Genomic DNA, 21,804 nt, shown 5'->3' on the forward strand with positions numbered 1-21,804 from the left:
GGGGTCAGCTTCCAACCATGGACCAGTCCTCCTGCCCTCGTTTCTACTGACCTTGGGCATTAATGAGAACTCTCTTTTTTCGACTTTGCATCCAAGCCTGGCTCTTCCCTGCCCTTTTCCCCAGCAGTGCCCCCTGGGGGTGCCTCTCTATTAAGTTGCTGCACAAGAATCCTCATCTCGGGGTCTACTTAGGAGAGTACCAGCTAACCCACCCCCTCACTTTCAGGGACTTTTCGAAAAGCTGGCAGCAGCCTGGGCTTTGGGCAGCTGCTGGGACTCTGGCCCAACATTCAGAGCCCTGCAATCCTGTAGCTGGGCCGGGGGTCTGTTTCTACCCACTGCTCTGTAAGTGCAACCCCGAGAGCATGGAGGAGCGACCATGCGCCAGCTAAAACACAATTGATTTATGAAAGTCAATGGGATTTTAAAGCTGGGCATGGGGGTGGGTGGGAGGGAATAGCAAGAAGGCTCTCAGAGCTGAATTGATTTAAAGGGTAAGTATTGAAGCCGAAAGATTGATTGCGAAGAGAGAGGTGAGGTAATGGTAGGGCCACTCTGGAGGGAGCCAGGCAAGATGGTTTCATAAAGTTAATGCAATTTGCAGCCAAGGGCAAGGGGGATCTGGTCAGGCTTCTGTCCTGTCCTGGGAATACTGCACAAGCCCCCAGTGATTTATTGCACAATGGTTCCCGAGCGCTCCTTCTTTATGATTATTATTTCAATTTGTTACTTAGCTTCTTCCTGGGCTCCCTTGAGTTGTCATCTTTACTTGCTCCCTAGTGTGAGGGATCTCTGGGGTCGCCATGCCCTCCTCAGAGGCCGGACAGACAAGGAGTACCAACTTCTCCCCCACAAGTGAAAACAGTGCTGGTTTCTCAAACATCACAAAGGCAGTCCATTCAGTTTAGATTTTTTTTTTTTGGTCCATGATGGTTTTGAAAAAGCCATAGAAAATACTGGATTTTCTAAAATTCATCGTAGGGACTCTTCTCGAATCTGCCTCCCGCCTCAGCCGCTGTGGCTGTTCTGTAGGGGGATGGGGGAGTCAGAGTGACCTGCAAGCAGCTTGGTCTGTGCTTCCATGAAGCATGCACTTCCAGATTCAATGGGGTCGAGCAATTCTGGACCCACGTGGAGTCGCTGGGGCCTGTGCTGACCACCGGATTATGGAGAAGAAAGACACATGTCTGCCCCAGCTGAGGTCAAGGGGGACCAGAGATAAGGGAATATAAAGGAATGTCACCATGGAAGGTCTTAGGAGGAAGGGGAGCATGAAAAGTAGGCGAGGCCATCGGCTTCGGAAGCCAGTGATGAGGCTGAAGATGGCTTTGAGAGTGGGGTGAGCCATAAAGGGGCTCTGATTATGCCATCCCCAAAAGACCATGTTGGCATAGTTATTATCTTGATCTGAAGGTTACTGAGACCAGCAGACAGAGAAATCCCCTTACTTTCCGAGGGGCCGCCCCTCAGAACAGGGACAAGGAGCAAGAAGATGGGAAAGATCCAATGTGCCAAAGACCTTGTCCTCTGCAGATGATGCTCTTGGTCTGGAAGAAATGTGCCAACAGGCCTTCTCCCCGTGGCCTGATTTCACAGGGTTAAAGAGTAAAAAGGCACAGGATCAACAATTCCATTCCCGGAATCAGAGAAGTAGGGAGCAAAGAGGACTGTGAGGTGCCCTTTTCTCGACTTCCTGGTGGGGTGGCGCACATGGGAATGCAGTGTGAGGCCTTGGAAAGGGCTGGATTTGCGGGCACAAAATTGGCAGGCTTGAGGGCCAGGTTTCCATCTATAAAGTAGAAATCAAATATAGAAATTCCCACTTGTTAGTCCGTGGTGAGGAAGAAATGTGCAGCCATGGCAAAGCACTGTGAGGGATTGAAATGAGCTGATGGCAGGGGCCACTATTTCTCACTTCCTACTGTGGAAGCCGCTCCCTCCCCTCTCCCCTCTTCTGGACCATGTCTGGGAACAGCTGGCCCAGGGCTTGCTGCCTTGAATCTTGCTGCATCAACTCCTGCTTAGATGAGTAGGTTGTTCTCTAGGAGACTGATATCAGTGGAGTCGATGTAATTCACTATTGATTATAAATTTCATTTCTGCTTGCCTCCGAGCCATTAGCTTAGATCAATACATCCTCCACCCTTATTTAAGTAATCATTGAGTCTGTGGATGCTTTTCAGAGTCACGGCAGGTGCTGGCTCTCCTATGGGGAAGCTCACAATGGCAAAGAAATCCTCACCTTAGGACAGCACAGCCCCAGTCAATTCTCCGGTTCTTTGGGCCTCTGGGGCCCGCAAATCTAGCCTAGAGATCCTCTTACTCAGAATCGAGAAGTGCCTTGGGTGCTGGGCGTGGTTAACCCACAGAAAGAAGAACTCGGTTTTTCTCCTCTGCTGGTCTCCGTGTGGTGAGACAGGGAGTGGGAGTGTCAAACAGCCCCCTTCACCCCCTGACTCAGAAACCTCAGGCATCAGCGGATGGCCCAGCGTCTGGGAGCCTGGGGGCCCAAGCAGAGGAAGCTGGCTAGCCCATCTGAGAACTCTCACAAATATGCTGGGACAATGATCCCGCTGTCCCCTCATCCTCAGCCCTCAGCAGACAGCAGATACCTCTGCCCTACCTGGACAACCTTTCCTTTCTGACCCTCAGGGTCCCTCTGTGTATCACCAACACTCAGTCCCACCACCTCATAACCAGGATGCTAGGGCTGGGGGGCAGGGCTCACTGCCCCCTGCATCCCAGCTACCCCTCACTACCCCCCTGTACCCCAGCTACCCCTTGAACTCACAGTGTCCAGCGCAGGTGCCTCTGGCTCTGGGCCCGGCAGGCCTCTCCAATTGTGGCAGCTAATTTGCCTGTCCTGCGCCCAGGGACAGCCTAGCCTTTAGACAAGGGAATGCACGGGGCCCTGGAATCCCAGCCCTGCCACTCCTGGTGGTGTCCTTTCTTGCACGTCGTCTCCCTCAGTCTTTCATCTCTCTTGGTCTCAGCTTCCTTATCTGAAAATCGGGGCAACACTGGTCTCTTTCTCAATAGGCATCTTTTGGAGATGAAAGGAGACAACACAAGAGAACAGGATGTTCGACTGAACGTTCCCATGGGAACAACACAGTAGGGAAGAAACGCTCTAAAGTGAGCGCCAGACCTGAGAAGTGGACCCAGGGTGGACGTGGACATGTGGACCGTGGATTGTGCAAGTGAAAGTGACTCATGGACATTCCATCATCTAGGAGTGCCCTGAGTGGTCACAGGCAGGGAGGGCACCCTAAAAGTTGCTAACATGTGCTTTTCATGATGTATCCATGTTGTATTGTATTCTTACAACAAAATGAGCTAGAGGAAAAGAAAGCGTTATTAAGATCATAAGGAAGAGAAAATATGTGTGCTGCACCAACCCAAAGTTGCTCCATATGTGGGTTTCACAGCACGAAGTGAGTTCAGGAGACATGAGCTTCAGTTATTGCCACTAATAAATATTTGCCCCAAGCATGATGGATTGGACATGTTGGACTCCCCAGGCGCAGGAAGGCAAGAGTACTGGTGTGCGCGGTTTGAGCTGGCTAATTGGGTCAGCCACAAGGGGAGCTGAAGGAAGATGGCAGCTAAAGGCAGGGTTTTCTACCTCACCAGGAGCACGGGGCTGAGCCCTCGGGAGCCAGTCACGCACCTCTGCACCCAGTTCCTGCACTGGGAACACCCAGGGAAAATGCAACTTCACAGGAGTTCCACCCTCTGTGTCCCATCTAAGCCTGGCTCTCCCTGGCCCACGGGGAGGCCCGGGGAGACTGGTGGCTGACCCTTCCTCTTGTCCTGTCCCTCTAGTTGGGACACTCTAGTTGGTAGTGTCAGAGACTCCTGCCTGTGGAAGTGTGTCTGGAAGGGAATCATGAACTGCTCAGTATTACCAGCGGTCTCTGTGGCACGCAAGAGGGAGGCAACTCATACTTAGAACCCTGAGTTCAAGATGCTTCTAATTTTAACTGTGGTGCAATTCTGCACATCTTAATTAAATTATTCCTCCCTTGTCTTGAGAGGTCAGTATGAGAATGAAAGTGGGAAGTGGGAAGTTGACCCTAGTGGTGGCAATTGGTGTATATAGTATATACATGCAACAAGTATATAAAATGCAACTATCTATAACTTTGCAAATCACAGTTCTTTAATTAAAAAGAAAAAGGAGAGAGAATTAAAGTGGGAAATATGCACGTACAGTAGACCCTTGAACAAGACCTTTAAACTGCAGGTACTTGGTACTGTGCATTTAATGTTCTTGGGTCTGTTGAGAACAAGGTAGGTCCCCTTAGGAGGGGGCTTTGTTCTCAACAGACCCCCAAAACATAAATGCACAATAGCACTGTAGCACTGTCCTCCCGCTGTTCATCTATTTGCTCGAGCAGGAACCAGTAACATCTCCATTATGAGATTTGTTGTTACTATTTTTGGCATATCAAATATGCCATGGGAGCAGGATACTCTCAGTGGCTTGTCAGGCTCTCCGAGAGAGATGGAGGAATCGAACTCAGTCAGTTGCATGCAAGGCAAATGCCCTACCCGCTGTGCTATCGCTCCAGCCAAAATGCACAGTACCAAGCCAAGTAGTAGACTTGGTACTGTAAACACATTTTTCTCTTCCTTATGATCTTAGTAATGCTTTCTTTTCCTCTAGCTTATTTTGTTGTAAGAATACAGTATATCATGCATACATCATGAAAAGCACATGTTAGTCACTATTAGCATTAGCTAAAGCAAGGCTTCTAGTCCTGGCAGTTAGTAGTCAAACCTTAGAGGAGTCAAAGTTAAACATGAATTTGTTGGCTGTGTGAGGGTCAGTGTGTTGTGATGGGAAGGTGAAACACACATCTGATTTTCTAAACTCTCAACAGGTACTTTATCTCTTTCCTTCTGGGAGTAGAGAGGGGAGAGCTGAGCTGTGTCATTTACTGTGTTAGGAATAAGCAGCTTGACCCTGTGTGCCCACAAATATGGCATCTGAAAGGAGGCAGAGGAACTCTGTGATATCAGAGACCAGAAGGTTGAGGGTCTACTTTGAGGAGTGACTGGGAGGAGACAGGAAGGAATTTTGGTGGGGTTAAAGGAAATGTTCTTGAACTTGACCTGGTTTGATGTTCACTGAACTCTACATGTACTATTTGAACATTTTGCTGTATGCAATAGGCCTTAATTAAGAAAGTAAGCAGCTGGAGATATACCACAGGGGTTAAGGTACGAGTCTTGCATGCTCTCAATCCCTGTTCAATGATTCCACAAGGCCATCTCAGTCACCATCTGTGCAGTTCTGGAGGTCTCGAGCACTGCAAGAAGCCAGAAGAGCACCACATTCTCTGCCCCGAGCATTGAAGTGCTGGCTTAGTTGGCCAAGAATCACGAAGCAGTACCCCGGGCTTTTTAAGTACCACCTGGGAGGTCTCTTCTCCTACCCCTAACCCACAAATTAGACTGAACTGTGTAAAATACTACAATAAACGGTATTCCAAAACAATCATGCTGCAGCGTACTTTGAGCCCACTATTGTTCAAACATCCCCACATTAGAGAACTGTCATTTCCTCTAAGTCAGACCTCTGGGATTGGTCCCAGATATTTTGCCTCTGTAATTTCATGTCAGTTCTGAGCAAACCTCTGGAGGTGACAAAGAGGAGCAAGCTCAGCCCTCTGTGTGGGGTTGAAGGCCTGGCGAATGGTGGGAGGATGTCCAGGCTGGAGTGCTGGGGTCCTCAGAGAAGGTCAAGGGCTAAGGAGCAGTGCCAGGACTCTGCTAGGATAGGGACACTGTGAGTCTCCAGGGTGCTTCTCCTCCACCAGAGTCCCAGGGGATCTGGCTCAGATTTGGTGGCTGCCTCCAGTCATCTCTGAAGCTCAGGCAAAGGCATATGCTCTTCCTTCCTTCCTTCCTTCCTTCCTTCCTTCCTTCCTTCCTTCCTTCCTCCCTCCCTCCCTCCCTCCCTCCCTGTCTCCCTCCTTCCCTCCTTCCTACCCTTCCTTCCTCTCTCTCTACCTCTCTCCCTTCCTTCCTTCCTCCCTCTCTTCCTTACCCTTTATTTACCCTTTACCAGCTATATATATGATTTACAAGTATTTTCTTTCATTCCATAGGCTATTTCTTTATTTTTCTATTGATTTTACTTGGAGGGCAGAACCTTTTTAGTTTAATATTACTTGTTTTTTTTTAATTTTTAATTTAAAAAATTTAAAATTTTTAAGTTTTTCTTTGCTTTTGTCATCAAGTCCCCCCTGCAAAAAATCATTGTTAGTACTGTTACAAGGGAGCTTAACTCCATGTTTTCTTTTAGGAGTTTTTGGTTCAGTGTTACACATTCAAATCTAAAGTTATGCATTAATCTTATCTTGAGTTAATTTTTGTGAGTAATGTAACATATACAATGTGGTCCAGTTTCATTCCATTGCCTATGGTGGTCCAGTATTCTAAATACCATTTTTTGACAGGAACTATTCTTTCCCAGTTTATATTCTTGGCTCCTTTGCCGTAAATTAATGACTGTGGGTTTCTATTTTGTTCTATTTTATGTCTGATTTTATGCTAAATCATTTCAAATTTTCCCTTTTACTTGTTGACTCACTATAGAAGGTGAAGATGCCTTATTCGTTTCCTTTCCCTGGTCCCATCCCATTTTCCACATATAATTATGTTGTGAATTTGGTTAGAGTATTGTGCAAAATTTATATTATCAGTGCTATGCAATTGCTAGACCCAGTTGAATTATATAGTATACTATGACAATTTTTTTCACATGAATTTTGTTATTCCCCCTAAAGTTTGTAATCGCCTTTTGTTTTCATTTGCTTAGTTATCAGAATCAACCTTAAACTTTGCAATAGCCATTTCAACCTAATCTCCATGTGTTCTGCAACTCTGAATGGCTTAAAAAATACCACTGCATGTTACTACTCACAGAATTTATAACTCCCATAGAGCTATGCGGGACCACCTGCAGTGGCCTTCAGATAGTGAAACTCCCTACACTGGCTCAGGGAGAAAGCAGAGGCCTCGTAAATATACATTCCAGCACCTGGCAGGGCACCTGTGATTCTTCTACACCTGTTAAAATGAGAACAGTGACACCTCACTGTAGGGTGGCACGAAAATTAAATAGTTCAGCACAAATGCCAACTTTCTTGTGGGAAAATCAAGAACAATAAGGCCATTGAAAGTACCTCATCTCATTCAGAGAGTTTTCCCTCTGCATCCTCAAAGTATTGACCAGGCTCTGTACATTCCTGGAATTTACAGGATACTGATACTCCTGCTAAAGAAGATGAATAAAGCGGATGTTGCTTTGCTCATCATTTTTGTGGTTTCTTCTAAAAGAAGGAGCCTTCTTAACAGTGAGATCGGTTTTATTCTGAAATATTCTAAACAAAGCAAACACTCTAAAAGATATTGCTGGTGAGTTGATGGCATAAAAAAATAAAAATTATCTGAAAAACAAACCAACAATAGCCAACCTAATATGAAAGCAAAGGAGAGAGATAGCTCAAAGGGCCGAGCACACACTCTGCATACTGGCAGCTAGGGTTCACTCCACACCACTGCACAATTCCCTGAGCAGTGATGGGAGTGACCCCCAAGCACTGCACTAAGAGTAGATCTTAAGCATTACCAGTTATGTTCCCCCACAAGCAAACAAACAAAAACAACAAACAACAAGTTGGGGAGATACTTGCCACATGTAAATCAGTCAGTGGCCGAAGTGATGATACAGAAGGTAGGGCACTTACTTTACATGTGGCCAACCCAGGTTCTAGCCCTAGCACACTAAATGGTCCCCTGAGTTTTGCCAAGACTGATCCCTGAGCAAAGAGCCAGAAGCAAGGCCTGAGCACCACTGGATGTAGCGCCAAACTAGAAAACAAAACAAACAATAACCAGCATCCCCCCTCCATCCCATAAATAATTCAACAGAGGAGCTAACATTCACTTAGAGCAGAGATAATGCTTCATAGTCCTGGGATAATGCTTTTCTCACCATCCATCCACCTGTTCATTCTTAAACCCATATGTATCAAACACTCACCAGGTGCCAGGCATTGGATACACAAATATACCCCAATAACATAGTCCCTGGTCCCGTGAAGTTCAGTTTAGTGAGGCGACAGTTATTCTCCAAGTAATTAAGAATGTGTACCACCCAAGGTGTGTGTGTGTGTGTGTGTGAGAGAGAGAGAGACAGAGAGACAGAGAGAGAGAGACAGACAGAGAGACAGACAGAGAGAATGGCAGAGGGAAAGAAAGAGACAGACAGAAGGAGAAGGAGGAGAAGGAAAATGAGGAGGAGGAGGAGGAGGAGGAGGAGGAGGAGGAGGAAAGGAAGAGGAGGAATAGAGCAGTATGAGGAAGGTGGAGAGACATATCAGAAAGGCAAAACAATATGTGCAAAAGTTCTGTGGTAGGAGGTCCATGGGAAGACTAGGAAGGGGCTATTGTGAGCCTTTTCCTTTTGGAGAGCAAAAGGAAATTTGACTTTTATGGGAAACTTATGGACCAGGTAAGGTAAAAGGTAAAGGTAAAGGCCCTCCTGTTGATCATCGATTTGCTCGAGCGGGCCCAGTAACGTCTCCATTGGAGACTTTGTTGTTACTGTGTCTGGCATATCGAATACTCTCGGTAGCTTGCCGGGCTCTCCGAGAGGGGCGGAGGAATCGAACTCGGGTCGGCCATGTTGGCTGCTTGTAAGGCAAACGCCCTACCCACTGTGCTATCGCAGGTAAAGGCTTCAAATTTTAACCCAAAGAGCTATAGTAAAACCATTCAATTATTCAAAGTTGGGGCTAGCAGAAAGGGATGGAGGTAGGAGCATGGCAGCATTCACGTATGATAAGATGGCTCTCTGGAATGAGGAATGAATGGAGGTAAGGAAGAATACAATGATCATAGTCCAGTTTGGCAATGATTGCTGGGGGGGGGGGGCAGGCGGTGGGAGAGGTGGGAGATAATGACAGGAGGGAGAATCAAAAAGACAGAGTCAAGAGCTCTTAGGGAGGTATCACCCAGGACTGCTGCCCACCATAGCCCACACCTGTGGAACAAGTCAAAGTCACGGCAAATACTATTAATGCTGGACAAAGCTTTCGGGCACAGAGAAGACCTGAACCAAAATGGGAGGGGTACCAGCCTTTGAAGAGACAAACCCTGAGGCAGTGGGACTGTGAAAGAGAAGTCCAGAGCCTGGGGCAGCATGGGGAGGCTCTGTGCACAGTGTGGCTGGCAGAGATGGGGGTGAAGACACCTGATCTAACTAGGTGCCCAGTGGCTGGGTGAGCAGAGGACGGTACATGGGGACAGAGCACTGTGTGTGTGTGGGGGGGAGAGATAAAGAGAGGGGGGAGAGATGGAGAGAGAGAGATGGAGAGGGGGGGAGAGAGATAGAGAGAGAAAGAGAGATGGAGGGGGGAGAGAGAGATGGAGAGAGAGGGGAAGGAGACAGAGCACAATATCAGCTTCATCTACCTTGAACTACTACTTCTACTCTGTGGCAGCAGAATCAGTCAGGGCTCAGCAGTGATGGAACTTAGTTCTAGATGCAGGAAATGCCAGTAGGTTTTTCTCTCTGAGGCTCTCCATGCCGACATTCCCCTTCCTCGAGGAAGAGACATGAGGATGAACTTTAGGATCTGGGCCGTCTTTGCCCTGGCACTCTGGCTGGCCAGGCTGAGGCACTGTCAGGAAGTTCACAGCCAACAAGCTCTGGGAAGGGCCTCGGAGTGCTCTAGGAAGATCCTTTTGCCCAAGCCTGGAGGCTTCCTTCTAACTGTCGAGTGAAGCTAGTTTTATAAAGAGTTCGGCCTGTGCCTTTCTTTCACCATCCAGTGAATCTTTGTGCTGGTCTCACATGGAAGTATGTCTGGCATATGTATGTGTGGTCCAGAATACTTAGGACAAATGATGCTATGACTTGCATGCTATGACTTGCTATGACTCGCTGTTTCCAACATCTAGCTTGCCTAAACTCTGATGGTTCACTGGGAGATGAATTCTGAAAAAGTTCTTTCTTCTAAGCACTCTTTCCAACAAGACACAGCTATATGAAATTATGGTCTTATTTTTCTTCATAAATATCCTATAGAGAGTGACAGAGAGTTATTCCATTTCTTTTCAGCACCAGGGAGTGAACTTAGGTCTCACGTATACAAGGCAAGTACTTTACCTTTGAGCCATGTCCCTAACCGCCTCCAGCACCTTTGCCCAATAGCACTCTCTCTTATTTCTTAACAAGCTACAAGCCTCAACTTGCAAGATCCTATTACTGGCTTGGTCCCCAGCCTCATGCTGCCCATCCCTGGTGCCCACTAATACTATTCCTTCCCTGGAATGTAGCACCATCCTCTGCCACCCATTGTCACATTAACTCCCGATCCGTTTTCAGCTTATAGCTCAAGTCCCACTTCCTGCCTGAGGAAGTTTTCTGCTCTTAGCATCCTCCTTGTCAAAGACCATGATCAGGTATTCTTAAGGGTCAATGATTGTCTTATTCACATCTGATGAAGAGATCACAAACTTCACCTTTTACTTACCAATAGTATTTTTGAGACCAATGTTTCCTCAAGGATTTTTTGTTTGGGGGCCACATCTAGCTATGCTCAGGGTTTAACTCCTGGCTCTGTGCTCAGGGACCATACTGCTGTGGACTCATATGTGGTACTGGGGATCAAACCCAAGGCAAGCACCCTACCCACTGTACTATCGCTCCAGTCCGCATCCAAAATTATTTTATTTTTCTAGTAGAGAGAAGGTTTCTCAATCTAGGACTCTTGACAATTTGTTCTATTTTGTTTATGGGCCACACCCAGTGGTGCTTAGGGCTTACTTCTGGCTCTGTGCTCAAGGATCATTCCTGTCAGGACTCGGGGGACCATATGGGGCGTTGGGATAGAGCGTGTGCAAGGCGTATGATGAACCAGGGTAAACTGTGTGCAAGGCAAGTGCCCTACTTACTTTTCTATCTCTCTGGCTCCTCCCGCTCTTGACATTTTGTGCTAGACAGTCCTTTGTTGAGGGCAGCTGTGCTTTGCATTGCAGGATGTTTTGCAGTTTCCTGGCCTCTTCTCACTGGATGCCTGGGGTACACTTTAGTTGCAATCACCCATGTCTCCAGATATTGCCAAAGGTCCCCTAGTAGACAACCACTGACTAGAACAAATGTTGGCAAGCAGCCTGGGATTTCAAAGGCAGCCCTCCCCCCAGCCCTTGCTAAAGCCCTGCTCTCTTTCTAGATTAGCCCTGCCCAATACATATAGAATACTAGTCCTGTCTGCATCGGTCAATGTCCTAGTAGCAGCCTCCAAAAGAACTAAAAACAGGTTAAAGGACTACATAATTTACTTCATGGTATTCAAATGAAATAATTATCAATCAGATCTCTTTACATCCTTTTTACCTCTACATCCTTGAAGTCTAGCAAGCATTTCCCCCCTCCGTTTGCACTAGCCACATGCCAATTGCTCTGTAGTCACATCTGGCCAGTGTCAAGCATGTTAGACAACTGTCAGAGACCTAAAGCTTTCTCTAAGGTTGTCACTTGGGTTGTCACTAGATGGATCTGCTCCTCGGCAGAGCCTTGCACATCCCTCCTTTGCCCCCCTGGGAGCACCTCACAGAGGGTCCCTGATGCCTCCGCCCATTCTGCAGGTTCTACCTGCCCAGTAACATCACCCAGGTGGCAGCAGACTGTTTAGACCAGCGGAGAGTTTGCAGGAGGCAGGGAGGTCCAGCTGCAAACATCAGGGAGATGGGGCAGTCCCAAGCTCCCCTAGGCAGATAAATCCACACACCTCCACGGGACTTGTCCTCATACTCCCTGCACTCCCTTTGTGGGAGGCCTCCACAGACGTGGAAACCTGTAAATACACATTCTGTGTCCTAAAACAAAGACATTTGCATTGAAAACGCACTTTGTTACCGACCAAGAAGGAGCTATCCAGGGAGATGCTGTCCTGAGCCCCAGGACTCAGACTGCTTTGCCTGCACGCAGGCTGCCTGGGGTCCTAACCCAGCCCTGCGGAGCAGCCCCGCGCAGCTCTCCCGACTTCCACCTCTCACTGGCACTGGATCTGCCACCCCCAATCATCCCTACCCCATCACTTGCAGGCCCTGCAGCTTCCTGGGAGCTCAGGGGCTGCAGTGGCGGCAGCCGACCGACCGCCTGCCTCCAGCCGGCCTGAGGGATTGCTTCCTGCAGACACACGCAGCTGCTCGCGGAGCCTCTGCGGCGGGCGCGCCGGCTCCCGGGGACGCGAACCCCTCTCGCGCCAGGCTGTCAAGAGAAGTCTGGGCATCGCCTGCCCTCGCGCGGGGCACTGTGGGCTTGGCTGCTCGGGCAGCCGGCTGAGCACTTGCCTTTCAGTCAAGGAATAAAAGTTTTCCCCACAAAGTTGTCATCGAGTCATCTCGGTTGCTTCGCACCAAGCAAGCCCGGGGCTCCGGAAGACACGGGGTGGGGGTGAAGTCTGGACCCCCACGGGGAAACGCAGACGGTCGCTGCTCTTCTGCACCGACCTGCCCTCCACGGATCCCAGGAGCCCCACACGAGGTCAGTCACTAAAGGGGCCTCCAGGACCACCGCCTCCTCCCGCCCGACCCCGCCCAGGGCGGCCAAGTGTCCGCACACGCTCTGGCCAGACAGACGCACGCACTGCCCAGATGGGCCCCAGGAAGTTGGACTTACCCCTCCGGGCTTGCCTGATCTTCGGGCTCAGCATGTTCGGGCAGCCGCGCGGCCAGCGTCGCCGGGCCGGTCATGCTGTCATCCTCCACTCCCCGCTCGCCCCTCTCGCCCCTCTCGGGCCCCCCTGGCCGCTGGCGTCACCGGCGAGGCTCCCTGGGCTCCCTCTCCAGGCTCCGAACGGACGGCGGGTCTCGGGCTACATAAATCTCAATGCATTATTTATCCATCCCAGAATTAATTCCCAGGCAGGCGAACCGCTAAGAGGCTCCGTAGCCGCGGCGGGATCAATCGCTGGGGCCGTGGCGCACGCGGCGCTGTCCATCCGCCGGCCCAGCGGGCGGCCGGGGCGGGGGCGGGGCGGGGTGGGCGGGGCCGCGCGCGCCGGGCGGCGCCCAGGGGAAGGTCCAGCGGGCGGGCCCGGGGGCTGCGGGGCTGGGAGCCGCCCTCCCTCCGCGCCGGGAGGGCCAGGAGGTGTGCGAGGACAGCCCGGGTGGGGGGCTGGCAAATGGGCTAGCGTGGCAGCATGTGCGCGCGTGCATGTGTTTGAGACCTCCCAGGTGTGTGTGTGTGTGTCTGTGTGTGTGTGTGTGTGTCTGTGTGAGAGAGAGAGAGAGCCAGAGAGCCAGAGACAGAGACAGAGAGAGAAAGAGAGAAAGACAGACAGGCGGACAGAGAGGAAAGTGCTTCTAGGGTGTGTGTGCCTGTGTGTGTCTGGGGGGGATGGGGGAGAGTGCTTCTAGGTCTGAGTGCCTCTCTGTATGTATATGTGAGAGAGTGAGGAAAAAGAGGGAGGGAGGGAGAGAGGGGGGGGAGAGTGTGCACTTCTAGGGTGTGTGTGCCTGTGTGTGTGTGTGTGTGTGTGTGTGTGAGAGAGAGAGAGAGAGAGAGAGAGAGAGAGAGAGAGAGCTTCTAGGGTGTGTATGTCTCTCTGTGTGTATATGTATGTATGAGAGAGAGAGAGAAAGGGGGGGCAAGAGAGAGTGTGCACTTCTAGGGTGTGTGTGCCTGTGTGTGTCTGGGGGGGATGGGGGAGAGTGCTTCTAGGGTCTGAGTGCCTCTCTGTATGTATATGTGAGAGAGTGAGGAAAAAGAGGGAGGGAGGGAGAGAGAGGGGGGGGAGAGTGTGCACTTCTAGGGTGTGTGTGCCTGTGTGTGTGTGTGTGTGTGTGTGAGAGAGAGAGAGAGAGAGAGAGAGAGAGCTTCTAGTGTGTGTATGTCTCTCTGTGTGTATATGTATGTATGAGAGAGAGAGAGAGAAAGGGGGGGGGGGAGAGAGAGTGTGCACTTCTAGGGTGTGTGTGCCTGTGTGTGTGTGTGTGTGTGTGTGTGTGAGAGAGAGAGAGAGAGAGAAAGAGCTTCTAGGGTGTGTATGTCTCTCTGTGTGTATATGTATGTATGAGAGAGAGAGAGAAAGAGAGAGAGAGAGAGTGTGTGCTCCTAGGTGGTGTGTGCCTGTATGTGTATGTGTGTGTGTGTGTAAGGGGGGGGAGTGCATTCTTAGGGTGTATGTATGTGCCTCTGTGGGGGGGGGAGGAGTTTCTAGGGTATGTATGTATGCATGTGCCACTGTGTGTGTGCGAGAGACCGCCTAGGGTCTGTGTGCATGTGTATGTGGGGGTTGGGGACAGGTGGAGGAGCAGCACTCTCTGTGGCAGGGAGAGGATAACTCCTTCAAGACAAGGACCCTTCCAAAGTTTATCCAGGGGAGCCCAGGAGATGGTTTATGAGCACACAGTGCCAACAGTGGAAAGACCATGTGTCTTAGAAGGAGCGCAGCCAGGGATGCTCTGGGCATGGGAGAAGCCTGCTGGAGCTGGTCCCTTTCTCTGCCGCTTAAATAGTAGAGCTGAATAAGAATGGTGTAACACACTTAGTTCACAGTCTGCACACAGTAGGAGCTCAGAAATGCTTCACTAGTGGCCATGTTAATGTTTAATAAAAGGCGGGGCTTTGGGGTTGGTCCAGCTTCAATATCCCCTAAGTTGTCCAAGTGATGTAATAATGGCAACTCCACAGTGGCATTGAGTGTGGATTCAACACTTCATTTAATTATCAATCCCCCAAAGCAGGTGATATTATAATAACTTCTCAGGTGAAGAAAATAAGACACAGAAATATTAAATATGCCCAAAGTGACACAATACTATCATATACTACCATGGAGATCTTAGCCCAGAGCTGTCTCTGCAGTTTTCCAACCACTTCCTGGGACCTGGGACAAGCCTGAATGGGAAGGCAAGAAAGTCCCATATGTGTCTGGTTAAGTATCTGCACCAGGGGTAGATCTTTAGAGCCTGAGGGATAAGCGTTGTTAGTAGCTGGAATAGTAGGGATTTGAACGATGGCTTCTCTTGAGTAGTCACGCTCTGTCTAACCCTCACAGGGGCCTTAAGTCCACTGATCCCCAATTTTTACATTGATGAGTAATTAATTCCAGCAACTGAACAGGAAGGGAGAGGCAGGGAGAAGGGGGTCACAGCAACCGTCCCTGCTGGCATTTGTGGGTCAGAGTCTGGACTCTGGCGAGGATGATAGACGCGGAGACTCACCAAGATGTGGTGGCAGCAGGGCCAGGGTGAAGGGAGAGAGCCTTGCTCAAGGAAACAAAGCGGAGTTACTCAGCATCACGTTACTTCTCCTGGCCCCCAGCCATGCCTCTGAAGGGATGAATAAGAGTCTTGTCATAACAGCCAAGGCCTTTCGTGGCACTGGCCCTGCCTTCCTGTGTGAACTCTCTCTTGCTCATACCACGCCAACTGTACACGGGGGCAGCCCTAATGGCAGACACCACCGCAGCTTCGTACCTGAGGCTTTGCTCTTCCTTTCTACCTTTTCTGCCAAATAGCATCACCCATCCTGCGCTGTGAAATGGTCCTGATTCTACCAGCAGAAGGTGCCACGAGGCACGTCCCCAGGACTCTCTCACAGTCTTCCCAGTGCCTGTCCAGGGATCCCAGCCCCGAGTCCTCTGGATTCCAGTCAGGAGCTCTATGTGGTTCACGAGGGCAGAGATGTCAGAACCATCACCACTGGCATGAAGGACACAATGGCTCTCCTGTCTCTGGAGGGTCAGATAAAGACCGGGTCAATCTGGGGCAGAGGCCATGCAGGAGTAGTAAGGGAGGATGGAGGGCTGGAAAAATTTCTTGTCAACATCAGGGTCAGAGGGAGAGGTCTCGTGGCTAGTGACAGTGTCTTGAGCAATCTTGAAAGTCCTGTGAGTAATGCAGCTTGGACCACTTCCTTCAAGCCAGAGGCAGAACACTGCCCTGAAGACTGAGTTTGGGTTCACTCACACTTTTGATGAAGAAACCACCCCCGGGGGGGCTTTTCCTGTGCAGCTGTTTCCCCTGCTGACATTAAGTCACCACGTTTACACGCCTGCTTTCCGGGGATCAGCGTTGGAATTGGACAGAATGGCAGAAGCTCTGGGCTCAAACCCAGAAGTAACTCTGGGAAAAGGGCAGGAGCTAGTCAGGACTTCGCACTGGAGAAAGGGCGGAGGGGACAAAGAGGGGATATAAAATAGTTCATTCCTTCTCTCTGTCCCCACCCCAGAGGTAGTTTTTCTCGGCATGAAGGATTCTTTTTTTTTTTTTTGAATCACCATGAGATAGTTACAAGCTTTCATGTTTGGGTTACAATCACACAATGATCAAACGCCCATCCCTCCATCAGTGCACACTCCCCACCACCAATATCCCTGGTATACCCCCACTTTCCCACCCTCCCCCTGCCTCCATGGCAGACAATATTCCCCATATTCTCTCTCTCTTTCTCTCTCTGTCTCTCTCTCTGTCTCTCTCTCTCTCTCCCTCTCTCTCTCTCCTTTTGGGCATTATGATTTGCAATACAGATACTGAGAGGTTATCATGTTTCGTTCTTTTCTTCCTTTACCTACTTTCAGCACACATCTGCCATCCCAAATGATCCCTCTGACCATCATTGACTTAGTGATCCCTTCTCTATTCCAGCTGCCTTCTCCCCTTTGCTCATGAGGCAGGGGCATGGAGATCCTTAAGGTCCAACTGGAAGGGAAACTAGAACCCTTTTTTTCCCTGAAGCCTCCTAACCTCCTAGACACGGCAGGGCCTAGAAGCCCCCCAGATACCTCTGGGACTGCAGACAACAGCAGAGCCAGGAAATCTACCTAATGTGACAGCCTTTTACAGAAGTGTTTATTTGAAGGTTTTGCCCCCACTCCCTTATAGGAAGAAAACCGAGTCCATGGAGGTTGACAGTCTTCCTTTAGCAAAGAGACCCCAGGTCCATTCCCTGTTCTGGGTAGGGAACACACACGGTCAGTTCTGGGGACACCTTCCCTGCTCTCTCTCTCTCCCACTTGCAACATTTCAGCTCTTCACTCTATGCTAGGTGCCCCTTGGTGTTGGAGGTTGAGTGGAGAGGACAGAGAAGGGAGAACTTTCCAGAAGACCTGGCTAAAATGTACACCCACCGGTGGGGTGATCATCTGCCACCTCCACTGGCTCTGAGCCAGAATGGCTTCTCATCTGTGGCTGCATCCCTGGGAAGCTTCAAGTCCTGCCCGCCGCTGCTTGAGTGTGGCCTGCCGACAGGTCACAGGGCCCAGCACCCTCTTTAGGGTAAAAGCACCCTCTTTAGCAGACCACTGCATGACCTTGAGCTTGGGGCCTCCAGACAAGAGGCAGCTTTAATGGCTTCAGGGGCCTGTGCTCGGGGAGGGATGCAGTTGCTGGTCAGAATTCCCACAGAATGTGGTACAGGAAAGATCTCCCGCCTCTGCAGGTGACAGCTGTATTCTCCCAGGGCTGCAGGGCTGCAGTTTCCCCTGATCTGTGAGGAATAAGTTCCAAGACCCCAGTGGATGTCTGAAACTCTGGAAAGGACCAAACTCTCTCTCTCTCTCTCTCTCTCTTTCACTCACTCTCTCTATATACATATATATGTGTGTGTGTCTCTGTGTGTATGAATATATGATAGTTTAATTTATAGTGTAATGTCACTGTATCACTGTCATCCCATTGTTCATCGATTTGCTCGAGTGGGTATCAATAATGTAGTGCAGTAAAGAGAGATTAACAACAGAAACTAATATGATCATAAAATTACTAAAAAGAACATTTATAACTGCATGTGTGTATATATCTTATTAGATGCCATCTTTTTCTTTCTTTTTCTTTCAGCAAATAGATTTTATTGAAAGGAGTTTAGAGGAGCGAAGAAATAGCACAGTGTGGAAGTGATTAGGGAGTTTGCCTTGTACATGGCTGGCCTGGGTATGATTCCTGGCATCCCATATGGTCCCCAGAGCCCACCAGGAATGAACCCTGAGTTCCGAGCCAAGAGTAACCCCCGAGCACCTCTGGGTGTGGCCCCAATACAAACTAACTAAATAAATAGACAAAGGAAGGCAACATGCAATTTCTCCAAATTGTCTTGTCTTGGAGCTCTCATAGCATACATAATGATTGCCACCAGGAAAGTCTTGCACAATTGATGGTCCTATCATAGTCACATCATGACCTTTAAATTCTCCTCTATCATCTTTTTCTGTAGGGGTCTTGATTTCTAAATTGTGCCTCTGTTTGTCCATCTCCAAAGATCACAGGGCTTGTTAGATGCCAGCTTTTAAAAATTATTATTTTCTCTTTTTTCTCTTTGTGTTCACTGTGCTTGGGGCTTATTCCCAGTTCTGTGCTCAGGGGTCACACCTGATTATACTCAGGGACTAAAATGTGGTGTGGATGATCGAACAGAGGGATGCCACATGCATGAAAAAGTACTTTATACCTATACTGTCGCTCTTAGGTATCTGAAACCAAGCAAAGCAAATTCATAAAGGGGCAGGACAGAGTCACTGTACGGCTGTATAGTGGGTGCACTGCAAAAGGTGTCCAGTAGAGGGGACAGTGGCGCTGGGTTCTACCACCAGAAAGTGCCACTAAGGGCTCTGTGGGTTAGGCCATGAGTTCCAGCGTGGGCAAGGGGTCTGCCTCCAGGTAGGCAAACCTTTCTCTAACTATCCAGAAAAAGTCATGTAGACAGAGGCCCTGTTTTCCTGTTCCAGAACTGCAGGGGGATAAGTGAGTTCTTTCTGCAGCTACTGTCCCAACTCTCAGAAGCTCACACAGTGGTCACCAGGCCCACTGACCTCCTGCTTACTGTTCTTGTCCCTGTTGCCAGGCTGCTGATGCTCCAACTTCCTAGCATGTCACTCTTGTTCATTCTGTGTGTGTGTGTGTGTGTGTGTGTGTGTGAACAGCCAATTGGTAGCAATTGTCACCAGAGCTGATTGTGAAATTTTCAGAAATTTTGCTGAATTAACACGGATGTCATTAGAAATTAAGCTAAGGAAACTTACAATGAAAACTATGAAGAAGAAAATATATACTCATCATTTCCTAACCATTAACTATTGTCTACATGAGGTCTATCCTAGCTATATGAAAATATGACAGTGATGTTTAATTTCTATATGTCATCTTGTCTGGGCCATGAGGGCCTAAATCTTTGGTTAAGTATTACTCTTGGTGTGACCAGGAATGTTTCTGGATGAAATGGACTTTGATTCAGTGGACTGGATAAAGTAGATAACCCCTCCAGTGTGGCTGGGCCTCATCTGGTCAGCTGAAGGCTGCACAGAGCAAGAACCTGGCCCTTTGGTGAGGAGACGGGTCTGACTATCTTGAGCTGGGATATCAGTCTTTCCCCATCTTTAGGCCAGAATTGTCTTTTTTGGATCTGAAGGTTTTAAATCTTCACATTTTCATAATGCCATTTTATTTTCTGGGTCTTCAGAATTTGCAAATCTTGGGACTTATCAGTCTCAATAATCTCATGAACCAATTCCTTACAATTTATCTCTTTATGTCTAAAGATGCAAGTTAAAAAATGTACTTCGGGCTGGAGCAATAACACAGCGGGTAGGGCGTTTGCCTTGCACACAGCCAACATGGCCGACCTGAGTTCGATTCCTCCGCCCCTCTCGAAGAGCCCGGCAAGCTACCAAGAGTATTTCGCCCGCACGGCAAAATATCATATCCAATATGCCAAACACAGTAACAACAAAGTCTCACAATGGAGACGTTACTGGGCCCGGTCAAGCAAAGCGATGAACAACAGGAGGACAGGGACAGTGACTTCATGTATACCTATTAATAGGATCTGTTTCCTCTGAAAACCCCTAGCATAATACATACTGAATAGTTACAGCTGCCAATAGTTTAAAATTGATGGCAGTGGGAGTAAGAAAATCAAGAAAATCAGGAAAGGAAATGATCACACTGGACAAAATCTGAGGGTTAAAAGTAGGTAAGGGATATTATTGATAACCTTTCAGTATCAATATTGCAAACAAAAATGAGAGAGAGAGAGAAAGAGAGAGAGAGGAAAATCCCCTGCCATAGAGGCAGGCAGGGATTGGGGATGGGGGTGATGGGAGGGAACCTGGGGACACTGGTGCTGGGAAATGTACACTGGTGGTGGTGGGTGTTGGAACACTGTCCAATCATGAACAACTTTGTAAGGGTCTATCTCACAGTAATTAAATAAAAAAGGAAAGAAAGAAAGGAAGAAAGAAGGAAGGAAGGAAGGAAGGAAGGAAGGAAGGAAGGAGGGAAGGAAGGAAGGAAGGAGGAAAACCGGCAAATTCTTATCCATCTTCTCTTCCTTCTGGAGAATCATTGTTAGGTATTGCCAACACTCCTCTGGCCATTTCCTGTCCCTCTCAACACTCTGTTTTGGGCTAAGTGCTCGGTCTCTGCCACATCATCCCTCCCCTTCTGGGGGGACCCCAGATTCTCTACAGTTCCAACTTCCTTGTCCTTAGTGTGACTGTGTCTAGGCCATTGCATATGAATGACATGAGATGGTCTCTTCAAGGCCTGACCTGCAGGACCAAGTCCTAGGGCCAACATACCTCCCTTGGACCATCTTGGAGCCCCAGGAAGAAGATGGTAATGGCCCTGACATGCGGTCTAGGTCCCTGAATGACCTAGTGGAGCCACATCCCATGGCCAATCTGTGACTATCTTAGATGATTTTGACAGAGAGCCATTAGGTGGTGACTACAGGTGACCTCCCACCCACATGCTCTGCCTACCATGCTATGCCATGAGACTTTGCTGCATCCTCTGGACTCTGTTCTGGAGTCCCCTACCTCTTTAGTCCTCCTTAGTTAGGGTGAAGCAGCTTTAGTATCTCCATATGCCTCAATCTCATAACCTACACCCAAGACTACTAGAACTTTCTAAAATGCCTCCTGCTAGGTCAAATGAAGACTTTACCCATGATTTAAACACATAAAATAAAAATCACTCAGAATCACTACCCCAAATTGAAAACGTTAAGCGATCATTTAAATATTAACGAATTAAGACATCATTTAAATATTAACCACAATTTAAATAAAGCCTATAAACACCTTAAAATATACTTTCCAGATTTTTTTTTAACTTTTTGGGTCACACTGGCGATGCACAGGAATTACTCTTGGTGGTGCTCAGGGGACCATATGGGATGCTGGGAACTGAACCTGGGCTGGCCTCGTGCAAGGCAAATGCCCTACCCGCTATGCCATCACTCCAGCTCTGACTTTCCAGATTTTTAAATTGCAAGATTGTGTGGGATTCATCAAAGTTAAACTTTTCTGCCACTTTGCTGGCTTTGCCTCCCAGGCCTCTGAGCATGGTTTTGATTTTGATTTTGGGCATTGGGGTGCAGCAGACAGCTCTGCACCTTGCCCCCATCCCGCACCCCTCGCCCCCCGCCCCTGCCAAGCCTGAGTTCTGCCCACAGACCTTGGCCTTGAGCCTGCAGCCCTGGACCAAAAGACTCTCTTTGTCCTTCGGCCCCAGGTCTCTTTCAGATGCTTAGCCTCGCCTGTGACTTCAGATTTGTTCACACACAAGCAGTCCAGGGGATACCCTCTCCTGAGAAGCCCTGGTACCCTGAGGGTTTGGAGCCTTGGAGTCCTACTTTTCGGAAGTTAAATGCAATCATCTAGGATTCTGGAATGAGTCAAATTTTCCTCCCCTCCCCTCCTCTCTCTCCTCTCTCCTCCCCTCTCCTCCCCTCCTCTTTTAGGCCACACCCAAAACACTAAAGAGCTCAGGTGACGG

The 21,804-nt window shown here is 48.9% G+C and overlaps 1 protein-coding gene across 5 annotated transcripts in view; it reads right to left on the reverse strand.

Moving 5' to 3' along the window:
* ARHGAP22 (Rho GTPase activating protein 22) overlaps positions 1–21,804 on the reverse strand; it is a 202,612-nt gene that overhangs the window by 148,805 nt on the left and 32,003 nt on the right. Inside the window, exon 1 of one of the 5 annotated variants that reach the window (XM_056130393.1) lies at positions 12,704–13,036. The exons of the other annotated variants lie outside the window; for them this stretch is intronic. Within the exon in view, the coding sequence (XP_055986368.1) occupies positions 12,704–12,737 (34 nt within the window). The 5' untranslated portion in view covers positions 12,738–13,036. Of the gene's footprint in view, positions 1–12,703; positions 13,037–21,804 lie in introns of those variants that run through there. 5 annotated transcript variants of the gene reach the window in all.

The sequence above is a fragment of the Sorex fumeus genome, unplaced genomic scaffold (genome assembly GCF_029834395.1).
Source record: "Sorex fumeus unplaced genomic scaffold, SorFum_2.1 ptg000078l, whole genome shotgun sequence".
NCBI classification, from domain to species: domain Eukaryota; kingdom Metazoa; phylum Chordata; class Mammalia; order Eulipotyphla; family Soricidae; genus Sorex; species Sorex fumeus.